At 41.8% G+C, this 22,691-nt stretch overlaps 2 protein-coding genes across 8 annotated transcripts in view; both read left to right on the forward strand.

Moving 5' to 3' along the window:
- Positions 1-22,691, forward strand: part of LOC131509163 (retinitis pigmentosa 9 protein) — a 220,842-nt gene that overhangs the window by 178,288 nt on the left and 19,863 nt on the right. For 3 of the 6 annotated variants that reach the window (XR_009260331.1, XR_009260329.1, XR_009260332.1), the window contains exon 7: positions 20,137-20,291. The gene's annotated coding sequence lies outside the window, so the exon portion shown is untranslated. Of the gene's footprint in view, positions 1-20,136; positions 20,565-22,253; positions 22,378-22,691 lie in introns of those variants that run through there. The other 3 variants (XR_009260330.1, XR_009260333.1, XM_058724649.1) reach the window with 2 other exon arrangements.
- LOC131509164 (retinitis pigmentosa 9 protein-like) lies at positions 1,478-20,564 on the forward strand. 2 transcript variants are annotated; one of them, XM_058724653.1, is made up of 6 exons: positions 1,478-1,746; positions 5,996-6,026; positions 8,026-8,155; positions 13,325-13,416; positions 19,155-19,216; positions 19,929-20,564. In XM_058724653.1, exons 1-6 carry the CDS (start codon positions 1,595-1,597, stop codon positions 20,122-20,124), a joined length of 663 nt encoding a protein of 220 aa, XP_058580636.1. In that variant the 5' UTR covers positions 1,478-1,594; the 3' UTR covers positions 20,125-20,564. The 2 variants fall into 2 exon arrangements, with proteins under 2 accessions (XP_058580636.1, XP_058580635.1); XM_058724652.1 differs by lacking the exon at positions 1,478-1,746 and adding an exon at positions 1,924-2,611.

The raw sequence follows: 22,691 nt of genomic DNA on the forward strand, positions 1-22,691 counted from the left end.
CGGGGGAGGGAGAGAGAGAGAGACACAGAATCTGAAGCAGGCTCCAGGCTCCCAGCTGTCAGCCCAGAGCCCAACAAGGGGCTTGAACTCACCGACTGCGAGATCGTGACCTGAGCCAAGGTCATACGCTCAACAGACTGAGCCACCCAGGTGCCCCTAAACATTTCTTAATGTACATAAACGTTGAGTCAATATGTTGTACTCCTGAAACTAATATAATATCGTATGTGGACTACACTTCAACTAAAAAAAGAGATGAGGCCACGTTTGGTCAATTTCATGCCTTATTCCAAATGATGGATATTTCTCCAGTGATCAGAACACTCATGTGTGTTTATATAATTTGTGTCTTTAGTGGACAATACTGGATAAACACCACCTGATTATTTTACCTTGGTTCTCTTTTTCTAGGTTCTAGAGACCATCTTCCTTCTGTAACACGATTAAGTTACACTTTCTTTGTTTCTCAGTCACATCTCTTCCTTAGACAATATTCTTGACTAGATGAAGATGTCTTGCAAGGTATTTACAGGGTACTTATTGGGCCAGGTAGCTTACATCAACAGCTGGACTGGTTATATGTACCAGTTTTTCCCTCTCAAGGGAAACCTGATTTCCAAGTTATGGGACAAATGGACAAATCAGTGTAACATGTGTTTGTGTTCATAGCCTTTGTTTATTTGGATTTTCTCTAATAAATATGAAGGCACTCTTCATATATTTTCAGTATTAACTATATTGAACACCACATTTGAGGGATATATTCCCTATGCTGTTACTTTTACTTCCGTTGTGGTTTCTTCCATTATGTTAAAGCTAAAACAATTATCATAACTTCACGTATCAGACACATTTTCAAAATGCAACCTAGTTAAGCACTTAACACTTTGCATCCTGGCTCCACGACTTATTGCCTGTGCACGTTATTTAACTCCCTGGGCTCCTTCCTATCTACAAGGGTAATAACAGCAATTGGTTTTTAAAGATTAAATCACCCGTTTTTAAGGGCTTAGCTCAATGACCAACACATAAAAAGCGCTCAGTATATACAGCTTTTCGCCCAGCACCCAAACGTCTAAATACACTGTACGCTATGTTTTCACCATGCTCCGGAAAATTAGAGAATTTCTATGGAGAGTCTTGCTTTCTTCAAAGCTGTTTGAATCCCAGCACCACGTAGCAGCAGCGCTCATAGTCTAATCCCACCCGGGACTACAAAGTCACTTCGCACCCGCTCCCAGGGTCCCGGGGGCGGGGCTTTCCGGCTGCCCCGCAGGCCTCCTCCGCCCGCCTGGCCGCCACCGCCAGGGGTCGCGCGCCGAACTCCGGCACCGGCCGGCCAGGCGGCGGGCTCACGGAGCTCCGAGCGCCCACTTGGGGCCGCGGCCCGGGGAGGTGGCCGGCGGGCCTGGCGGGAGGCGGGGACCGGGAGGCCTCGGCGGAGACGGAGGGCGCTGCCCGGGCGGACGGCGGGAGGGGGCGCTGCGGGGCCGGCCCGGGCGCGGCGCGGCGCGGAGGAAGTGCCGTCTTCGCTGCCTCGGCCGCCTCAGGCGCCTCAGGCGCGCTGCGGGTCGCCTCAGCCGCGCGGGCCGCGATGTCTTCCCGGCCCGGGCGTGACGACGCGCGAGCCGGAGGCGCGCGGCGGCCGCGGGAGTCGGCCGAGCAGGAGCTGCAGCGGCGCCGAGAGCAGAAGCGGCGGCGGCACGACGCGCAGCAGCTGCAGCAGCTCAAGCACCTGGAGTCCTTGTGAGTCCGCGCCGCCCGCGCTCCTCCGCGAGGCGCGCGGTCGGGGTGGCGCGGGGGCGCGTGAGGCTGGGTCCCCGGGGGACCCGGGCGCGGGCAGCGGGACCCCGGCCAAGCCGGCCGCCAGTTCCGGCCCCGCACGGCGCGGCCACTCGACTTCCAGTGGCGCCTCCGCGGGGAGGGAAGGGCCGTTCCCCCCGCGCGCCGAGCGGCCGGGGCCGGCAGGGGAAGCGCGGGCTCTAGTTCCCCGCGCGAGGTCGGCGTGCGGCCGCGGCTCTGTGGGGCGGGTGCGGCGGATCCGGCGGCACTTAGTAGGCGCTCGGGCGCGATTTGGGGGCTGAACGCGCGGCCAAGTGCAGTGAGCGCTGCGGTCGTGCCCTTTCACGGTGTTGGTTCAGAGGGCCCCCGGTGGACCGGGTCAAATCCGCATTCTCTTCATCTGCTGCGAAGGAGGGACGAGAACCAGCCGTCCTGTACCGTTCGTGCGGCCCGGAGGGGAGGGCCGGAGAATGGGGTGACGGACTGTTCCTGAAGATTCCGAAGGTGGCTGTCAGGTGGAAGAGCGTGGAGACTTGTTCTCTTTAGTCCTGAGGATTTTGAGCAGCATGAAGGGTGGGGACTACGAAGAGGCCGGTTCCAGCTGAGCAGAAAGAATGAGGACCGGGGTCTCCCGTTCCTGCTGGTCAGCGTGGCCTGACTTCAAGAGGCTCCGTGCAAGGCCAGCTCCGGCGGGTTCGAGGAGAGTGCCCATGGCTGTGGGAGAAGGGCAGGTTGTGGAGGAGATGGAAACATCAGGCGGGAGGTGCATTTATGGCCTTTCGGTGCTTTTCTGTGATTGTCACTCTGTAATGAGCTCCAGAAGGCAAACGTAAGTTTGCTGCTCCCTGAGTTATTCAATAAATGACACGTTTTTCTTTCAGGCACTTCTGTTACCTGTACTAAGATGATCATGTAAAGAAAAGTCTTCAAAGGAGTCAAATCCTTTGTAATTAATCCTTTGACGCAAAATGCATTGCGTTGTTGGAGGCTGGCCTGCTCTTTTCAATGGGACCCTTCAGCCATCAACTATCTTCCTTTAAATTTGTGAAAACAGTTGTAAATTGACTTTTTTTAGGGAATGTCATTGCTAATAATAGATTTCACAATGTGTAGTTCCATCACACTCCTTTTCATCTTGGCAATAACAATTACATATTTTTCAGGAATTTGGATTTGCGTTTGGCCATCTGTTGTTTTTGTACAACTCTTGTGGCTCAAAGGAGGTGTTACTGGATTATTGGGTTCATAGACTGTACCACCAAACTCCCTTTGGTCTCTTTTTTTTTTAATTTTTTTTTTTTTTTAACGTTTATTTATGTTTGAGACAGAGAGAGACAGAGCATGAATGGGGAAGGGTCAGAGAGAGAGGGAGACACAGAATCTGAAACAGGCTCCAGGCTCTGAGCGGCCAGCACAGAGCCCGACGCGGGGCTCGAACTCAGGGACTGGGAGATCATGACCTGAGCCAAAGTCAGACGCTCAACCACTGAGCCACCCAGGCGCCCCTGGTCTCTTTGCATCAATATTTCTAATGAATGACTGCAGATGAACTGTATCATTTCCCCAGTTTGTGCAGATTTACATTGTTCTTGCTAGGTCATGCCACCACTTTGTGTTTGAAAATATTTTAAGCATTTGCTTTGGAAAATAACTGTAGCACACCTAAAAAGCTAAGTCTATTCGTGCCTAGTTGTTTACTATGTAATCTTCATGGGGCAGATCCTCCTCTGTCTGCTCAGAAAAGCTCTAGAATAGTCTTCTGGCATTTGTCATTTACCACCTGGCACGTTGTTTTCTTCTACCTTTGCTGGTCCAGATCTAGGCCTCTGTGATGCTAATGCTCCCTCCAGTCTTGAGGTGCCTCATTAAGCTCTTGAGAGCATGGACTTGTCTTCAACAGAAGGGACAAAAGCCAGCATTGTGAAGTGTATGGTGTGATATGTTCACCCATGTGGAAGTTGAGGCTCTGGGGATTAAGTAATGTGCCCTAAGTACACAGTGAGAATGAATCATAATTCAAAGGTTTTTACCTCCAAAGCCCGTGAAGTTTCTGCTCTGCCTTGCTTCACTTCTACAGGATTCTCATTCAACTGATTTGGAACTGAAAAATACTCCTACTAGATTTTGGGGTCTTATACTCCAAAAAGATAGACCATCTCCTTTTATCAGGGCAGTTATAAAGAGCTATTGATACTTATGAGAGTACTTTCATTTTATGTGTTTTTTTGGATGTAACTAGTTATATCGTTATGCTCTTAGTTCTCCCTTCTAGTACCTAGCAACATGCCTGGGACAATAATTGATTGGTTACTTTGACAGGGAGCAAGTTTTTATGTTGAACACTTAATATTACCTGAATATCAAATTTAGTTTTGCCTATTGTGTACCTGCTCCCTTTTTGTGGGAGGAAACTATCAAGTTGGTTAGGGCTAGGGTGGGGATTATGTTCCTGAAACAATTACAGAAACAGCATTGTTAAAAGAGAAATGCAGCCTATATAACTCTATAGCTGATATGAACTCCTAATAGCATATTTTTGGCGCCATTTTTCTTTCTTAGTCCCAACTTATCTTTGGTTTTTCTCTCAGAGATACGTTAACCTGGGCTAATACCAACATTGCTGTAGATACCACTGATACCACTTTTCGTTTACAGTTAAAAAGCATTTTGTAGGTTGGTACATGTAGGTGTGAATACAGTGAAACACAGGTCTCTGCCATTAATGAACCTTAGTTCCTTTCCCTGGTTACAGGCAGGCATGTAACCAATTTCTTAGATATCCTTGTAGAGGTAACTTGGTGTGTGTGCGTGTGTGTGCAGGCACATCGCTTGCACGTGGCCACATATAGTCTCCTTTTTCCCATACACACAAATAGAAGCTTACCAAATACACTGTTTTGTTCCCTCTGCCCTCCCCCTACCTTTTTTTTTTACTTTAAACTATAATGGAAATTGTTCCATATCAGTATCTAATTCACTCTTCTAAGATTTATCAGTGTTTATCGGTTGATAAAAGTAATACATATTCATTATAGAAAATTTAATTAGTCACCCTTGCTTCACCATCTGGGTGCAGCAATGTTAAAGCATTCACATTTACAACTTTCTGGAGTCTTCACGGTTTTAAACTAGCTAGCTGCTATGGCCAGATATCTTCAGTAAAATGTGCTTTGCAGGCGTTGAATAGACCCAGGATATTTGGTTATAATGTTTCTTTTTTTCATTCTTATTTTTGCTTTTGGTCCTATCAACATTCACAGTTAAAAGCCAAATAAATACCCACGCAGTGTGTGTTATAGCTAGTAGTGTGTCAGTACTTAAAAATGAACATGAGCATTTGGTGTTGATTTTCCAGATTTGGAATCCAGAACCCTTTTGGGGCACTTTGGCAGAGTGATAGGAAGTGAAAATGAATTGGGAGCATAGACATGATGCGTATGTACCCTTAGGACCCTTGGGAGTCTGTGAGCTCCAAGGGAACGTACATTCCCACACATCATACATCTGCTTGCTCTAGCAGCATTCAGTAAAGCATGTCGTCCAGGCACCATGCAGGGGTCCTACACCCCGAGTCCAGTGAGGTCAGTATGGGCACAGCGGGCTGTCAGAACTGAGGAATGGATGGCTCACTCTGCAGGCAGGGTGAGTGGGCAGGATTTGAACTGAGAGCTGCAGGGATATGGGAAAGGAAGCCTCTAGGACAGATCACCATCGCCTCCATCCCCTGCAACAGGCCCTTCCCTCCAGTTTTGTTCCTGCCCCCCTGCACTGCCTCCATCCAGGTTAGAACAGATTCCTCAGCCTTCCCCACATGAGCCTCCATGCTGAGTAAGTGGAAGTTATGGTAGATAAATAACCTGACAACCGTGACAGTCTGGAAGCATGATTAGCTCTTGGGTCTTCCCACACATTTCGCCTGCAATCTCTTGCTTTCTCTTCTTCGAAAATAAATTCATTGTGCTCAGACACCAAGTTAGTTACCATTTCAGTGAATTTTAGTTCTAGATCTCTGCAGGATGTGGTGTAGCATCAGTTTACTTATATAAGATCTCTGACTGCTGGGCATATTTTACTAACTGCTTTAGATCTAATGCAGTTTTAAGGTTTTACTAAAGATATTCTTTTCATTTTGACCTCTAGTTGCTTTTTGCTCATTAAAACGTATTGTGTTCCTGTTAACATGATTGACGGCAGTTTTTCTTTTCCTTTCTAGTTATGAGAAACCTCCTCCTGGGCTTATCAAGGTCAGTGTGAAGTTTGTACCTTTGGTTATTCTCTCAGACATATTTGACTCAGTGCGCAGACTCAGTAACTTGTTATGAAAAACTGTTATATAAGGTTTGGAACATCTTTTTTCATAACCCTGCTTCTCCCTGCAGATGCCAGTCAGTCCATACACTTTGGGCTTTGTGTCTCCAGCCTGTGTCTTTGTAGCAATGTAATCAACCGTGTGACTGTTCCCTAAGAAACGGTGGCAGGCCCACGTGTTCCTCAGCGATCGGTCCCCTTCTCTGTCTCCTGCTGTGGCTGCATCTTCTCACCGCTCTGCTCCATCTCTGACTCACTCACTGCTGCTTTCTTGAGTGTCAGCTCAGAGAACAGTAGTCTGTGTGGAGACTGGAAGTTCCTCTAGTCCAGCCCCTGGTGCAGGACACCCCCTACCACCTCCTGCCAACCTGGCCATGTTGTCCAGTGTCTGTGAGAGTGAGACTTAGAGGGCTCTTTAGAGGCCAGAGCAACCTTATGCATGCTCACTTTCAAATAAAAGAAAAGACTTTTAGGGGCACTTGGCTGGCTCAGTCAGTAGAGCATGAGACTCTTGATCTCAGGGTCATGAGTTGAAGCTCCACGTTAGGGGTGGGGCCTACCTAAAATAAAAAATATATATTAAAATTTTTTAAATTATTTTTTTTTAATTTTTTTAATTTTTACCCTTTTTTTTAATTTTTTTTATTTTTTTTTATTTTTTAATATATGAAATTAAAATTTTTTAAATTAAAAGAGTTTTAGAAAATGTTCTTCTGTTATAGATTAAATATTCATGGAAACTGAAAAAATACCCTCTTTAATTGTAAATGCATATATTCAGTGGTGAATATGCAACTCACACATATAGATAGCATGTGTGTGACTAGAAAACATGACAATGGTCTTCAAGTTGTAATAAGATATTTTAACATAACATTTTTATTCTAGATAATCCTGTTTTAATTCTTGAAATATATATGTATATATGCATATACATATATATATGTATGTATATATATATGTATATATATGTATATGCGTATATATATGTATATGCGTATATATATATGTATATGCGTATATATATATGTATATGCGTATATACATATGTTAAGTTTATTTATTTTCAGAGAGAGCGAGAGAGAACACACACACAAGAACAGGGGAGGGACAAGGAGAGGGAGGATCCTAAGCAGGCTCCACGCTGTCAGCCCGGAGCCCGATGCAGGGCTTGAACCCACAAACCATTAGATCATGACCTGAGCCAAAACAAAGAGTCACATGCTTAAGCAAGTGAAACAGCCAGGCAAATTTATTTTTTTTTAATTTAATTTTTTTCTTTTTAACATTTATTTATTTTTGAGAGGCAGCGGAGGGCAGAGAGAGGGGAGACAGAGGATCCGAGGCAGGCTCTGTGCTGACAGCAGAGAGCTGAAACAGAGCTCGAACTCACAAACCGTGAGATCATGACCTGAACTGAAGTTGGATGCTTAAGTGACTGAGCCACCTAGATGCCCCTTAAATTTTGTTTTTAAGTAATCTCTACACTCAACATGGGGCTCAAACCTCAACCCCGAGATCAAGAGTTGCATGTTCCATCTCCTGAGCCAGCCAGGTGCCCCTACTTTAATTGTTATACCTTGCCTCATTTCACTAAGATTTTGTGGTCGTGGAACCTTTTTTTGATCTTTAAATCTAATTTACGTTAGAATTTGGAGCTCACAGATAATTCCTATATGAAGGGCAGATTTCTGCTTTACTAGTAACTTTTCTCTAAGAACAACTACTTTGTTTTCATGATATAGTCCTTCTGGTATATTTATTTCTGGTTTTTGTGTCAGGTATAATTTGTCTTTCTAGTACTGGAGAGGGTAACAGGATGACGTGGGCATGTCCAGCCCATGTGAAAGCCAGGCAGTGCTGTGTTCTGAAGCAGGTAGGAGAGAATTCCAGTGCTCTTTTGCCACGTCGTGTACATGTTGTTTCCTTTTTTAGGAAGATGAGACTAAGCCGGAAGACTGTATACCAGATGTACCAGGCAACGAACATGCCAGGGAATTTCTGGCTCACGCACCAACTAAAGGACTTTGGATGCCACTGGGGAAAGAAGTCAAAGTTATGCAGTGTGAGTATGGGAGAGTTTCAGGTAACACTCCTCAGCACACACAAGTTATATACCACGACTTACAGAGCATGTTTACCTCTTTTTTTTTTCCTCACCAAGACCTGTTAAGCCAAGGCGTGATGTCTGTTTCATAGTTAAGGAAGCCAAGCTGCGTATGTTAGTGTCTAAGAGGCAGAGCATGGCTTTGACTCCAGGGCTTCTGACTCCCAAGGGCAGTGGTTGCCCACAGGACCGTAGCTGCCTTTGGAGTACACTCCTTGGTAATATTCAAGTAACAGAAAGTATACTCTGTTGTAGAAATGCCACCAGGGACAAGGAGATACATTGGGATACATTGGAGGGGGCAGATCCCTTTGGGTCTTGCCTCAGTCCTTTGTACCTCCCCCCCCCCCCCCCCCCGCATCAGTGGTGTTAAGGTTTCATCCATGTGACCTGAGGGGGGGATGTCCAGAGCAGGAGTGCTGTGTGTGCACGGCCCCACCCCACCAGAGCCGCAACACCTTCATCCAGCTTAAGTGGTATTTGGTATTTGAAGAAAGGGTACTGCTGCGTTTTAAACACATTTGTTTGTATAAAGATTCTTCATGCACATAATTAAAATAGTTCCCAGTCTCTTTTTCTCCATTCCCACTTTTAGCTCTTTTAGTTGGTTATTTTGATATTTATCTTCATATGCCTAAGATCACATTTACATTGCATTGATTTTTCAGGTTTAGGTGGTATCTGTTAACATCATACAATGGAAGATGAGAATTTAGCTCTTACTACACATATGTACCCTTACTATATCACATCTTCCCCAAAATAGTTTTTTCATAATTTTGGTTAGATAATCCTGGGTACTTACTTTATTATAATTATGTCCAGAGCTGAGTCATGTAGTAAAGTGATTACTTTTCCTTTATGCATCCTGAATAATTACCTCTCCCTCCCGCCCCAGATTAACAGTTATCTTGTTTTTGGTGTGTGTTATGTGCATGTGTTTTGTTATTATTGTTTTTGGTTTCCATGTACTGATTTCTTTTTACTCAGTCTCAAATTGTTCTAAAGATTGAATCTTAAGACCTCTAAATGCCTGAGATATTGTATTAATTACATTCTTCTGAAAATGGTTGCTCCCATGCTTATCATCCAGGAATCTCCCTTCACTTTGTGTTGTTTGTTTGAGAGAGAGCGAACAGGGGAGAGGGAGAGAATCTTAAGCAGGGTCCACGCCCAGTATGGAAGCTGACAAGGGCTCAATCTTAGGACCACGAGATCATGACCTGAGCTGAAATCAAGAGCCGTATGCTTAACCAACTGAGGCACTTAGGCACGCCTCACTTTGTGTTATGAATTGAATGTTTGTGTCCCTCCATAAATTCGTATGTTGAAGCCCTAATCCCCAATAGGATGGTATTTGGAGATAGGACCTTTGGGTGGTAATTAGGATTGGATAAAGTATTGAGGGTGCCTCTGATGATATGATTAGTTCCTTTTTTTTTTTTTTTTTTGATGTTTATTTATCTTTGAAGGAGAGAGGGACACAGCGTGAGGGGGGAGGGGCAGAGAGAGAGGGAGACACAGAATCCAATGCAGGCTCCAGGCTCTGAGCTGTCAGCACAGAGCCCGACGCGGGGCTCAAACCCACAAACCACAAGATCACGACCTGAGTTGAAGTCGGAGCTTAACTGATTGAGCCACCCAGGTGCCCCTGATGAGTTCCTTTTAAGAAGAGACCAGAGAGCTTGCTCTCTTTCTGCTGTGTAAGGACACACCATGAGAGGATACAGCTGTCTGCAAGCCAGGAGGACAGTAATCATCAGAAACCAACTCTTTTGGCACCCAGATTTTAGATCTCCAGTCCCTAGCCTATGAGAAAACAAATTCCTATTATGTAAGTGACCCACTCTATATTATGGGAGCCGGAACTAAGACACTCACTCTGCAGTTTCCCTTAGCTTCTTTCTTGTCTTGAATTTCCTGTTTTCCTATATGTTGACTCATCTTTGTTGTTTTAATTTCTTGTTTTGGTGGAGCCAAGACCATTAAATGGGGAAAGAGCAGTCTTTTAAAAAAAACTGGACATCCTGTTGCAAAAGAATGAAGTTGGGTCCTTATCTAATATCATACATAAAATTTAACTCTAAGTGGATCAAAGACTTAAATATAATACCTAAAACTATAAAATCTCTTAGAAGAAAACAGGGCAAAGCTGCACAAAATTGGATTTGGTAATGATTTTTTGGATGAAACACCAAAGGTACAGCCAACAAAAGAAAAAACAGACAAATTTGACTTCATGAAAACCACAAAATTTTGTGAATAAAAGACATTAAAGAGTAAAAAGCCAACTAACAGAATGGGAGAAAATATTTGTAAATCATATACCTAATAAGGGATTATATCTATAATATATAGAGAACTCCTAAAAACAACAAAGAAACAACCTGATTAAAATTTGGCAAAGGACTTGAATAGACATTTCTCCAAAGAAGATATACAGGTATCCAGTAAGCCCATGAAAAGATTCTCAGCATCAGTAATTAGTGAAATACAACCTCATACCTGTTAGGATGGCTACTATCAAAAAAACGGGCACCTGGGTGGTTCAGTCAACTAAGCATCCAAGTTTGGCTCAGGTCATGATCTCCCGGTTTGTGCATTCAAGCCCTGCATCAGGCTCTGTGCTGACAGCTCAAAGCGTGGAGCCTGCTTACGATTCTGTGTCTCTTTCGCTCTCTGCCCCTCCCCCATTCATGCACTATCTCTCTCTTTCTCTCTCTCAAGAATAAATAAAACATTTAAAAAACTTAAAAAAAAAATACAAAATAAATGTTGGCACATGTGCACAGCCTTCTAGCTTCCCAGGATTGTGTCAGAATTTTTAAAAGCCCTCTGTGGACATCTCATTACCTGGATCATTAAAATCTTTAGCTCGGCTCTTATTTATCCATATCACAGCTGTTGGGAGCTGTGATACTAAACAATTGCAGGTAATTGTTTTCAACAAATATCCTGAGGGATTGGGCTTTTACTGTAGAGTAAACTACATGACTGGTTAAATAGCAACAACACCCTGCCAGTGTGGCTCTGTGCTTTGGGGTTAGGGATTTTTGAGAGACTCAAAACCTGGCCTTACCCCATTGAGAGTGCAGGATTGCTGCTTTTCATAGTTGTCATGGTTGCACGGCTGCTAGTTTTCAAGATTATTCTGGCAATCAGGAAAGAGGGTTGGGAGTAGGCCTGGTTAAAATGCCGGAAACCCTTCTGTTCTTACCAAACTTCACTATCTTTTCTTGACTTAATGGTCCTCAGATTGTGGCAAACCTTTGATTAATTTACAGGGTTTCAAGTAAATTGATGTGGGAAAATTTGCAACTATTTTCAGTGCTTTTATGGAGGCTGTCACTTGGCCATTCTTGAAGTGCTTCTTGGCTTATTCCCCTTGGAAAGAATTCTCTTCATTTTCATTTTTATGACATGTCAGGAAGGGAGTGAAAACAGGTAAATGTATTTAGTCTGTCATCTTTACCCAGAAGTCTACAGCTTTTTTTTTTTTTAAGTTTGAATACCACTGCTCTCTTTTATGAGGTACTTACATTTCAATTACCATTTTATGGCTATGTACATTGACTTGGAAAATAAGTGTCAGAGTTGGGACCAGAGCCAGTTTGACTCACTTGAGATTTTCAAGGACCTGCAGAAGTTCCAGTGATGTGTTGATACGGTCATATGATTTTGCAAAATTTGCCAAGGCAAGGTATTTTTCTTTCTAAAGAGCCCCCTTCCACAAACCCATAATTTAAGCTCAGGCCCCACAAAATTTGGACTCCTCCCAGACAGGATGAAAGACACATGTACATGTACATATTTTCATTGATTTTGTTGATTGTAGTGTTATCTAGAACAGTGGTTTTCAAACTTTAACATGTCTTTAAATCACCAGTTAATCTTTTAAAATTCTAATATGTGTCAGTATTTCTGGGGTGGACCTAACAGTATACATTTCTAACAATCTCCCATGTGTTGCTGATTTTGCTTGTCCATGACCACATTTTGAATAGCAAGAATCACCTTTCCTTTAATGATACGACAATTTTGAACACAAAAAAAGACTTTGGTTTGAAGGAGTATAATCCTTCTTTCCTGAATTTTAAATTAATTAGGAGAGTTAATGAAAGACAGGGACAGCTCGGAGGCAATCAAAGAATCTCCAAACTTCACTTTTTTTCAATGGTTTCCTGCCTCCAGCCCTCAAAATTAAAAAGGGAAAACTTCCTTTCTCATTCACTTCACGCTTTTAGTAGCTGTCAGCATGAAGCAAACCTGGCTGATCTTAGCTATAATCCCTTTACCTGCTTCCTGACTTCCTTGGTTGGAGTTGCTTAATGTCCAAACATTTAACTCACTGTTCTCATATGACTTCCTGATTTACCTCAAATCTAGATGGTTCTAAGAGGACCAGGTGAGAGAAATAATAAGCATCTCACCCATTCCTGCTTTGTTCACCACTTCATTTTCCCTATATCTTAATGCCTGATGCCATGTCCATAGTCACTAAAATTCCACAAAGTTGTGTGCTTCCCTCTGTTGTCCTGGAACATGTGTATGTATTTTCTTACTGTGTTTCTTCCCCATTCCTCATCACGGCTGTCTGCTTCTAAATAATATACTTTTTACAAAGGACAATTTCCCTGTTCAGCAGGTGAAGCCATATTAGAGTGCTAATGAAATTAACATTTTAAGATAATTTGTGATTTGGTTTAATTAAAGGGGAGGGATTGTGCAGTTTTTGATTCAATCAGAGAAAGAAGCTATTTGCTCTAGTGTCTGAAATTGTAAATGAGGATCAGAGTCACTTGATGAATAGAAAAGACCTTCTCTTTGAAAAATACAGTAAGCTACAGACAAAAAAAAATTCACTCTTCACAATACTTTTACACTGGATTGCTTAATACTTATCTGGTGAGGTAATATTTACTCCCAAAGCTACATGATTAAAGGATGCTTGGGAAGTAATCAGTTTCCCTTTATTTTCTAGGATTGTATATGATTCATCCAGTCATTGCATTTGCTTTTAGAATTGGAGTTTAATGAAGAAAAACTTTAATATGGTGTACTGATTCTTCATCTTCATTAAATGAAACTGTTACTTACAGAAATATTTCCTTTTTTCTTTGTTTTTAGGCTGGCGTTGTAAGCGGTATGGTCACCGAACAGGCGACAAAGAATGCCCTTTTTTTATCAAAGGCAACCAAAAATTAGAACAGTTCAGAGTAGTAAGTAGAACCCCACCTTGTCAATTTACATTTTTCAGAAGTAGTGAATATTAATGAACCAGGGAGTAATCGGTGAACTGGAAATTCACATAGAACACATTCTCAGAGATTTTTGGCCAGAATATCCGGTATTGACTACATCTCTTGTTAAATTACATTTGTGTGACAGATTAGTTAACAAAAAACTAACTTTTTATTAAAGTGTTATTTGTTTATACCTTGGGAATAGTGATTCTTTTTCTAAAGCAGACATTTTTATTTATTCAATCACTTGTTTTCAGTTATATAAAACATCATAACTATAATTAGGGTTTTAGTTTCCCATTTTTTTTTTAATGTTTATTTATTTTTGAGACAGACAGACAGAGTGCGAGCAGGGGAGGGGCAGAGAGAGAGGGAGACACAGAATCCAAAGCAGGTTCCAGGCTCTGAGCTGTCAGCACAGAGCCCAATGCGGGGCTCAAACTCGTGAACCTTGAGATCATGACCTGAGCTGAAGTCAGATGCTTAACCAACTGAGCCACCCAGGCACCCCTCCCAGTTTTTAAAGAGTAGATGTCTTTATAAGCTATAAGTGTGTATATAAATTATATATGCTCTTTAGACAGTAAAATAGACTTATCATTTCCTCACTTTATTTTAATAGAGTCATCTCCTATAGGTGTTAATTTACCATTCAGTAACTGCTTCTGCCAAGTGAAATATGCTACTGTCTGGATGTACTGAGGTTATCAGTATATGTCAAACTGGGGTCAACATTATTTAAGGTTTTTTTTTTTTTTTAATTTTTTTTTTCAACGTTTTTTATTTATTTTTGGGACAGAGAGAGACAGAGCATGAACGGGGGAGGGGCAGAGAGAGAGGGAGGCACAGAAGCGGAAACAGGCTCCAGGCTCTGAGCCATCAGCCCAGAGCCTGACGCGGGGCTCGAACTCACGGACCGCGAGATCGTGACCTGGCTGAAGTCGGACGCTTAACCGACTGCGCCACCCAGGCGCCCCAATTTAAGGTTTTAAGGAGTTTAAGATGTTGTGTTATAATTTTAATAATCTGAAATAATTTCTTTTTGATCAATCATTCCACTTAAGTGGAATGTTGGTTTTTACAGATAGTAATAGAACATAGTTTGATGATAAATCTCAAAAACTTTGAACATATTCTTTTTCCCTTTTTTTGACCAGAAACCCCATTTCCAAGAATTTATTTTAAGGATAGAAGAGAACATCAACATATACACACTGTTTATGATTAAGGATATGTATGCATAATGATAACTCTCATAATTATATCATTGAAATGATGGAAACTGAAGAAAAATTGGAAACTTAATAGTCTAATATATCAACATAAATTTCTGTAACATACAAATGATTCAGTCATTAGGAATTATTATTTTAAGACTTTATTTTTAGAAAAAAAAAGGTTTTATTTTTAGGGGCACCTGGGTGGCTCAGTTGGTTAAGCATCTGACTCTTGATTTTGGCTCAGGTCATGATCTCACAGTCCGTGGGTTTGAGCCTTGTGATGGGCTCTGTTCTGACAGCAGGAGCCTGCTTGAGATTCTCCATCTCCTTCTCTCTCTGCCCCTCCCCACTCACATGTGCATGCTTGCTCACTTGCTCTCTCTCTCTCTCTCTCTCTCTCTCTCAAAAATGAATAAAACATTAAAAAAAAAGATTTCATTTTTAAGTCATTTCTGCACCCAGTGTGGGCTTGAACTCACAACCCCCCCAGATCGTGAGTCACATGTTCTGCCCACTGAGCTAGCCAGGTACCCCAGAAATTATGTTTTAGAAGACATCATGAAAAATGTTCATTAAGACACAAGTAAAAAATAATAGAGTTGTACATGTAATAGGATTAATAATTTTTCATAAATTTAATGATATTGATTGAAAGAAAGAGACCAAATATTAATAGTAATTATCCCCAGGTAAGAAGGTAATAGGTTTTTTTAACATAATTTTTTTTTAATATGAAATTTACTGTCAAATTGGTTTCCATATAACACCCAGTGCTCATCCCAACAGGTGCCCTCCTCAGTGCCCATCACCCACCCTCCCCTTCCTCCCACCCCCCCATCAACCCTCAGTTTATTCTCAGTTTTTAAGAGTCTTTTATGGTTTGGCTCTCTCCCTCTCTCTTTTTTTTTTTCCTTCCCCTCCCCCAACATCTGTTAAGTTTCTCAGGATCCACATAAGAGTGAAAACATATGGTATCTGTCTTTCTCTTTATGACTTATTTCACTTAGCGCAACACTCTCTAGTTCCATCCATGTTGCTACAAAAGGCCAGATTTCATTCTTTCTCACTGCCAAGTAGTCTTCCATTGTGTTTATAAACCACAATTTCTTTATCCATTCATCAGTTGAAGGACATTTAGGCTCTTTCCATAATTTGGCTATTGTTGAAAGTGCTGCTATAAACATTGGGGTACAAGTGCCCCTATGCATCAGCACTCCTGTATCCCTTGGGTAAATTCCTAGCAGTGCTATTGCTGGGTCATAGGGTGGATCTATTTTTAATTTTTTGAGGAACCTCCACACTGTTTTCCAGAGGGGCTGCACCAGTTTGCATTCCCACCGACAGTGCAAGAGGGTTCCTGTTTCTCCACATCCTCTCCAGCATCTATAGTCTCCTAATTTGTTCATTTTAGCCACTCTGACTGGCGTGAGGTGGTATCTGAGTGTGGTTTTGATTTGTATTTCCCTGATGAGTGATGTTGAGTATCTTTTCATGTGCCTGTTGGCCATCTGGATGTCTTCTTTAGAGAAGTATCTATTCGTGTTTTCTGCCCATTTCTTCACTGGATTATTTGTTTTTCAGGTGTGGAGTTTGGTGAGTTCTTTATAGATTTTGGATACTAGCCTTTTGTCTGATATGTCATTTGCAAGTATCTTCTCCCATTCCGTCAGTTGCCTTTTAGTTTTGTTGATTGTTTCCTTTGCGGTGCAGAAGCTTTTTATCTTCATGAGGGCCCAGTAGTTCATTTTTGCTTTTAATTCCCTTGCCTTTGGAGATGTGTCAAGTCAGAAATTGCTGCAGCTGAGATCAGAGAGGTTTTTTCCTGCTTTCTCCTCTAGGGTTTTGATGGTTTCTTGTCTCACATTCAGGTCCTTTATCCATTTTGAGTTTATTTTTGTGAATGGTGTAAGAAAGTGGTCTAGCTTCATTCTTCTGCATGTTGCTGTCCAGTTCTCCCAGCACCATTTATTAAAGAGACTGTCTTTTTTCCATTGGATATTCTTTCCTGCTTTGTCAAAGATGAGTTGGCCATACTTTTGTGGGTCTAGTTCTGGAGTCTCTATTCTGTCTGTGTGTCTGTTTTTGTGCCAATGCCATGCTGTCTTGATTACAGCTTTGTAGTAGAGGCTAAAGTCTGGGATTGTGATGCCTCCCGCTTTGGTCTTCTTCTTCAATATTACTTTGGCTATTCGGGGTCTTTTGTGGTGCCATACAAATTTTAGGATTGCTTGTTCTTGCTTCAAGAAGAATGCTGGTGCAATTTTGATTGAGATTGCATTGAATGTGTAGATAGCTTTGGATAGTATTGACATTTTAACAATATTTATTCTTCAAATCCATGAGCATGGAATGTTTTTTCATTTCTTTATATCTTCAATTTCCTTCATAAGTTTTCTATAGTTTTCAGTATATAGGTCTTTTACATTTTTGGTTAGGTTTATTCCTAGGTATTTTATGACTCTTGGTGCAATTGTGAATGGGATCAGTTTATTTTGTCTTTCTATTGCTTCATTATTAGTGTATTAGAATGCAACTGATTTCTGTACATTAATTTTGTATCCTGCGACTTTGCTGAATTCACGTATCAGTTCTAACAGACTTTTGGTGGAGTCTGTCGGGTTTTCCTTGTATAATATAATGTTATCTGCAAAAAGTGATAACTTGACTTCATCTTTGCCAATTTCGATGCCTTTGATTTCCTTTTGTTGTCTGATTGCTGATGCTAGAACTTCCAACACTATGTTAAATAACAGCGGTGAGAGTGAACATGGCTGTCGTGTTCCTGATCTCAGGGGGAAAGCTCTCAGTTTTTCCCCATTGAGGATGATATTAGCTGTGGGCTTTTCATAAATGGCTTTTATGATGTTTAAGTATGTTCCTTCTATCCTGACTTTCTCCAGGGTTTTTATTAAGAAAGGATGCTGAATTTTGTCAAATGCTTTTTCTGCATCGATTGGCAGGATCATATGATTCTTTTCTTTTTTTTTCTTAATGTGATGTATCACATTGATTGATTTGCAAATGTTGAACCAGCCCTGCAGCCCAGGAATGAATCCCACTTGATCATGGTGAATAATTCTTTTTATATGCTGTTGAATTCGATTTGCTAGTATCTTATTGAGAATTTTTGCATCCATATTCATCAGGGATATGGGCCTGTAGTTTTCTTTTTTTGCTGGGTCTCTGTCTGGTTTAGGAATCAAAGTAATGCTGGCTTCATAGAATGAGTCTGGAAGTTTTCCTTCTCTTTCTGTTTTTTTGGAACAGCTTGAGAAGGATAGGTATTATCTCTGCTTTAAATGTCTGGTAGAATTCCCCAGGGAAGCCATCTGGTCCTGGACTCTTATTTGTTGGGAGATTTTTGATAACTGATTCAATTTCTTCACTGGTTATGGGTCTGTTCAAGTTTTCTATTTCTTCCTGTTTGAGTTTGGAAGTGTGTGGGTGCTTATGAATTTGTCCATTTCTTCCAGGTTGTCCACTTGGTTGGCATATAATTTTTCATAGTATTCCCTGATAATTGCTTGTATTTCTGAGGGATTGGTTGTAATAATTCCATTTTCATTCATGATTTTATCTATTTGGGTCATCTCCCTTTTCTTTTTGAGAAGCCTGGCTAGAGGTTTATCAATTTTGTTTATGTTTTCAAAAAACCAACTCTTGGTTTCATTGATCTGCTCTACAGTTTTTTTAGATTCTATATTGTTTATTTCTGCTCTGATCTTTATTATTTCTCTTCTTCTTCTGGGTTTGGGGTGTCTTTGCTGTTCTGCTTCTATTTCCTTTAGGTGTGCTGTTAGATTTTGTATTTGGGATTTTTCTTGTTTCTTGAGATAGGCCTGGATTGCAATGTGTTTTCCTCTCAGGACTGCCTTCGTTGCATCCCAAAGCGTTTGAATTGTTGTATTTTCATTTTCATTTATTTCCATATATTTTTAAATTTCTTCTCTAATTGCCTGGTTGACACATTCATTCTTTAGTAGGGTGTTCTTTAACCTTCATGCTTTTGGAGGTTTTCCAGATTAACCCATAAAACTGCCAGAAGACTAGCAGAATGGACTCTCCAGAGCCAAGCTTAACATAATTTTTTGGTAACATTTAAAATTTCTACAAATTAGATTTATTCTTTTTTAAAATTGAGATAGTTTACATACTGTAACATTCCTCCTACATGTATTCTTATTTATTTATTTTTTTTAACATTTATTTATTTTTGAGACAGAGAGAGAGCATGAACAGGGGAGGGTCAGAGAAAGAGGGAGACACAGAATCTGAAACAGGCTCCAGGCTCTGAGCTGTCAGCACAGAGCCCGACGCGGGGCCCAAACCCACGGACCGCGAGATCATGACCTGAGCCGAAGTCGGATGCTTAACCGACTGAGCCACCCAGGCGCCCCCATGTATTCTTATTTCAGTGAAATAGAGATTTAATTTTAATTTAATTAAACAGTCCATGAAGCCCTAATCCAACCTTACCCTTCTCTAACCCTCAAGGCACATGAAGATCCCATGTATGACATCATACGAGAGAATAAAAGACATGAAAAGGATGTAAGGTGAGGTGGTCCTGGTGATAACAATACCCTCTTATATAAAGTTGGAAACATCCATCCCAGTATTAGATGAGTGGTTTGGTAAATATGGTACTTTAATTTAGTTGTGAAATGTGTGGAAGGCAGGAGTAGTCACTGGAAAGGCCAGTATGTGGGGAGTGAGCAGGCCAGCCTTGTTCTGTCTGGGTTGGCTTAAAGCAGTGGGTTTGCCCCAGCCTGCTCATACCACTGATAGTTGATGTTGGCAACCAATCATAGTTTAGTTTATCTTCTCCAGTGTCTTTAAGGGTCTGAGCTATTGTGAAAAATGATCCTTAGACATGAACAAAGATAGGGTGAAGAAACGGGAGAGTTTGTTTTTCCCAAAACTGGTGACGCCGAGTAATAATTGTTTTGAGGAGGTAGATTACTTGAGCAGTTGGGGGCGGTGAGTAAGGAAAGTAGGCATCTGTTAGAAGTTCTGTGGTAAGGACTCGAGAAACATGCAGAAATATTTAGGACAATGAAAAGAACACAGAATGGCTCATATACTGGTTACAGTCCTGTCAAACAGGCATGGACGTGGACAAGAATGGGGAAGACATGCACAAATAAGTACCGTCTTTTGCAAGGTGGTTAATTCATGACATTTTTTACCCTCACTACTCCTCTCACATCATTTTTATCTACAATTTTTTTAAGTTAAATATGGTTCTTTGGTCAAACTTCTGTTTAGGATACAGCAGTTAAAACAGTTATTGGAGGATTCCACCTCTGATGAAGATGGGAGCAGCTCCAGCTCCTCAGAATGTAAAGAGAAACACAAGAAAAAGAAGAAGAAAGAAAAGCATAAGAAAAGGAAAAAAGAAAAGAAGAAGAAAAAACGAAAGCATAAGTCTTCCAAGTCGAATGAGAGTTCAGACTCGGACTGACAAGGACTTGACCTATTCCATGTTCTCCTCTCAAAAATCAGACACTGTGGCCCCAGACCAGAGGGTGTGGAATCGGGGAGGACTTGGAGACCCCAAGAGAGCAGGGCATTCGGTGTCACGCGTGTGAATTCTCACCTGCCTTCCAGCAAAGACGTGACCCCCGGAGGGTGAGTTGTGTCTTCCCTGGTGCTGGCTCTGGACAGCGGCTGATTTCAGGCAGGAAAGCGTTGTTCATTGTCTTCCTCCCACTGATCCTTGCAGTTTGTGATTCCTTCCAGCTGCCACTGCCAGTGGAGTGAGACTGAGGGAATGAGTCTCTGAGGAAGCTCCAGGTGCTACTTGCAGCCTTCCCCTCCCCCTGGGAGCGTTCCCAGAATTCCCAGAGACTCCAGGCATGGCTTTTCTCTGTTGTTGAGGATAATAAAAGCTCGTTATTTATTTTTTAAGTGTAGTAATTTTTTATTTCTTAATAATGCATGCATGTGCTCCAAATTTAAAAGGTACATAAGGTTTTTAATCATGACAATTCTTCCTTTTCTCCCCCAGCCACTCAGTTCCCTTCCCCAGTGTCTAATGTTAACAATTTATTGTGAAGTCATCAGGAAATATTTATGTATCATAGAAAAAGCTTTTTCTCTTTTTAGCATAGTATGAACATTTGTCGGCACCAATTTTTTCATTTTTGAAAAAATGTTTGAGAGAGAGAGAGAACAGGAGCAGGGGAGGGGCACAGAGAGGAGGAGACAGAGAATCCCAAGCAGCCTCTGCACTGTCAGTGAAGAGCCCCACTCGGGCCTCTAACTCACGAATCACGAGATCATGACCAGAGCCAAAAACCAAGAGTCAGATTCTTAACCGACTGAGCCCACCAGGTGCTCCCATTTTTTCATTTTTTAACTCAACAGTATAAAGTATGTTGGGCTTCGCTGCACTCAAAAGACCTATGCTCATAAACCCTGGCATGATTGCTTGAGGGATTTTTGGAGGGGTGGGATACCCTGTAATAACATTGAAAAATTATGTATTTAACTTGCTTAGTTCTTACTGCTATTTTCCCACAACTATTATTATTTCCAGAATAGTAGATTCAGAAAAATTATAAGGTGATACAGATTACTGTACTGGGTCAGCTACCCACATCCTCAAATACATCCTCATCCTGTTGGCTAAGCACAGCCCACCTATGAACAGCTACAGCTGAGGCAGCTCAGCTGGTTGGGGTGGTGCCTGCAGCTAGGGGAGAGTGTCTGTTCTTTGCTGAGCCAAAGTGGAGCCAGATCTTGGTCATAAGCAAGTGTCCCTCCCTCTCCACTAGCATCTGTTGCTTCTCTCATCATTCAGGGTCCCTGGAACACATTATTCCTACTTTTTGCCACTTTCCCTGAGGTTTCCCCTCTCTAAAGAGTGGCTGATGCAGTCCAGGCTGGCTCCTTCTCTAGCTTCCTTCAGTAACTGTTCCTAGCCTTGGTCTTAGAAAGTTTATCTCAGTAACACAATTGGCTCAGATAAGAATGACCAGGATTTGTTATTTCTGAAAACTGTAAGACCAGTTCATTCAGCCGTGTCTTACATTTACCCTAGGCATCCTAGCTGAGCATGCAATGGGAAAATTCTCCTTCCAGGAATTTTCTTTCTCCTGCTGGAAACCCATTCCTGATAAACATATTCTGTTACAATATGGGAGAATAATATCGATGATTCTTAAACTATGGAGCAGCAAAATCACTTGGAGTGGCTGTTGAAATAGATTCCTCTGTCCTGTTCCTAGAGTTTTAGAATTTCTGATTTACTAGGTCTGGAGTGGACTGGAGAGTTTGCAATTCTGACAAATGCCCAAAGGATGCTGACGCTGTTGGTTTGGGGGCCAGACTTGGAGAACCACTGCTCCAAATGTTAAACCTCTTCTTGAAGCCTTCTTCCACTTCCTGCTTTAACTGGAATCTTGCCATCCACTGCAGCCTTTGCAAGTTAATTCCTCCTCTCTCACTCCAGGTTTCTCTGTCTTCTGTTTCTGGCCTAGATTCTGTGGTCCTTTCCTTCAGTCTGTCATATCCCTTGACCTGTCTTTTTGCCCGGTTTACCCAGAAGAACCTCAAACTAACCTCTTCCTCCTCTGTTCCAATTCCCAGACAGCTGAGCCCATAAAGCTCATCAATCAAAAGTTCTTCATCCTGAAATCTCTCCCTTCAGACTCAGTACTCTCCAGTCCTATTTAGAAAATGAAGAGAAGTCACCAGAACTCCTTCTACCAAGGTATATGTCAACCTGTCATCATGGTTGTGGTAGGCAGAATTCTAAAGTAACCTCCAAGATTTTTTGCCCAAATCTGTAGAACTTGTTACTATAATGGATTTTATTCCCATGATTAGATTATAATACACAATTGATCTTTTCGTAACTATGTGGATGGTCAGAACCGAATCACATGGTGTTTTTAAAACCAGAAGTTTTAAAATTTTCTGACAGGTAGCAAAGAGGAAGTCACATTCCGAGTTTGAGAAAGACATGATGTGCTGTTGGTGGATTTATTTTAAAATGAAGGGGTCCAGGCATCTGGCTGGCTCAGT

Source organism: Neofelis nebulosa, chromosome 4 (genome assembly GCF_028018385.1).
Source record: "Neofelis nebulosa isolate mNeoNeb1 chromosome 4, mNeoNeb1.pri, whole genome shotgun sequence".
NCBI classification, from domain to species: domain Eukaryota; kingdom Metazoa; phylum Chordata; class Mammalia; order Carnivora; family Felidae; genus Neofelis; species Neofelis nebulosa.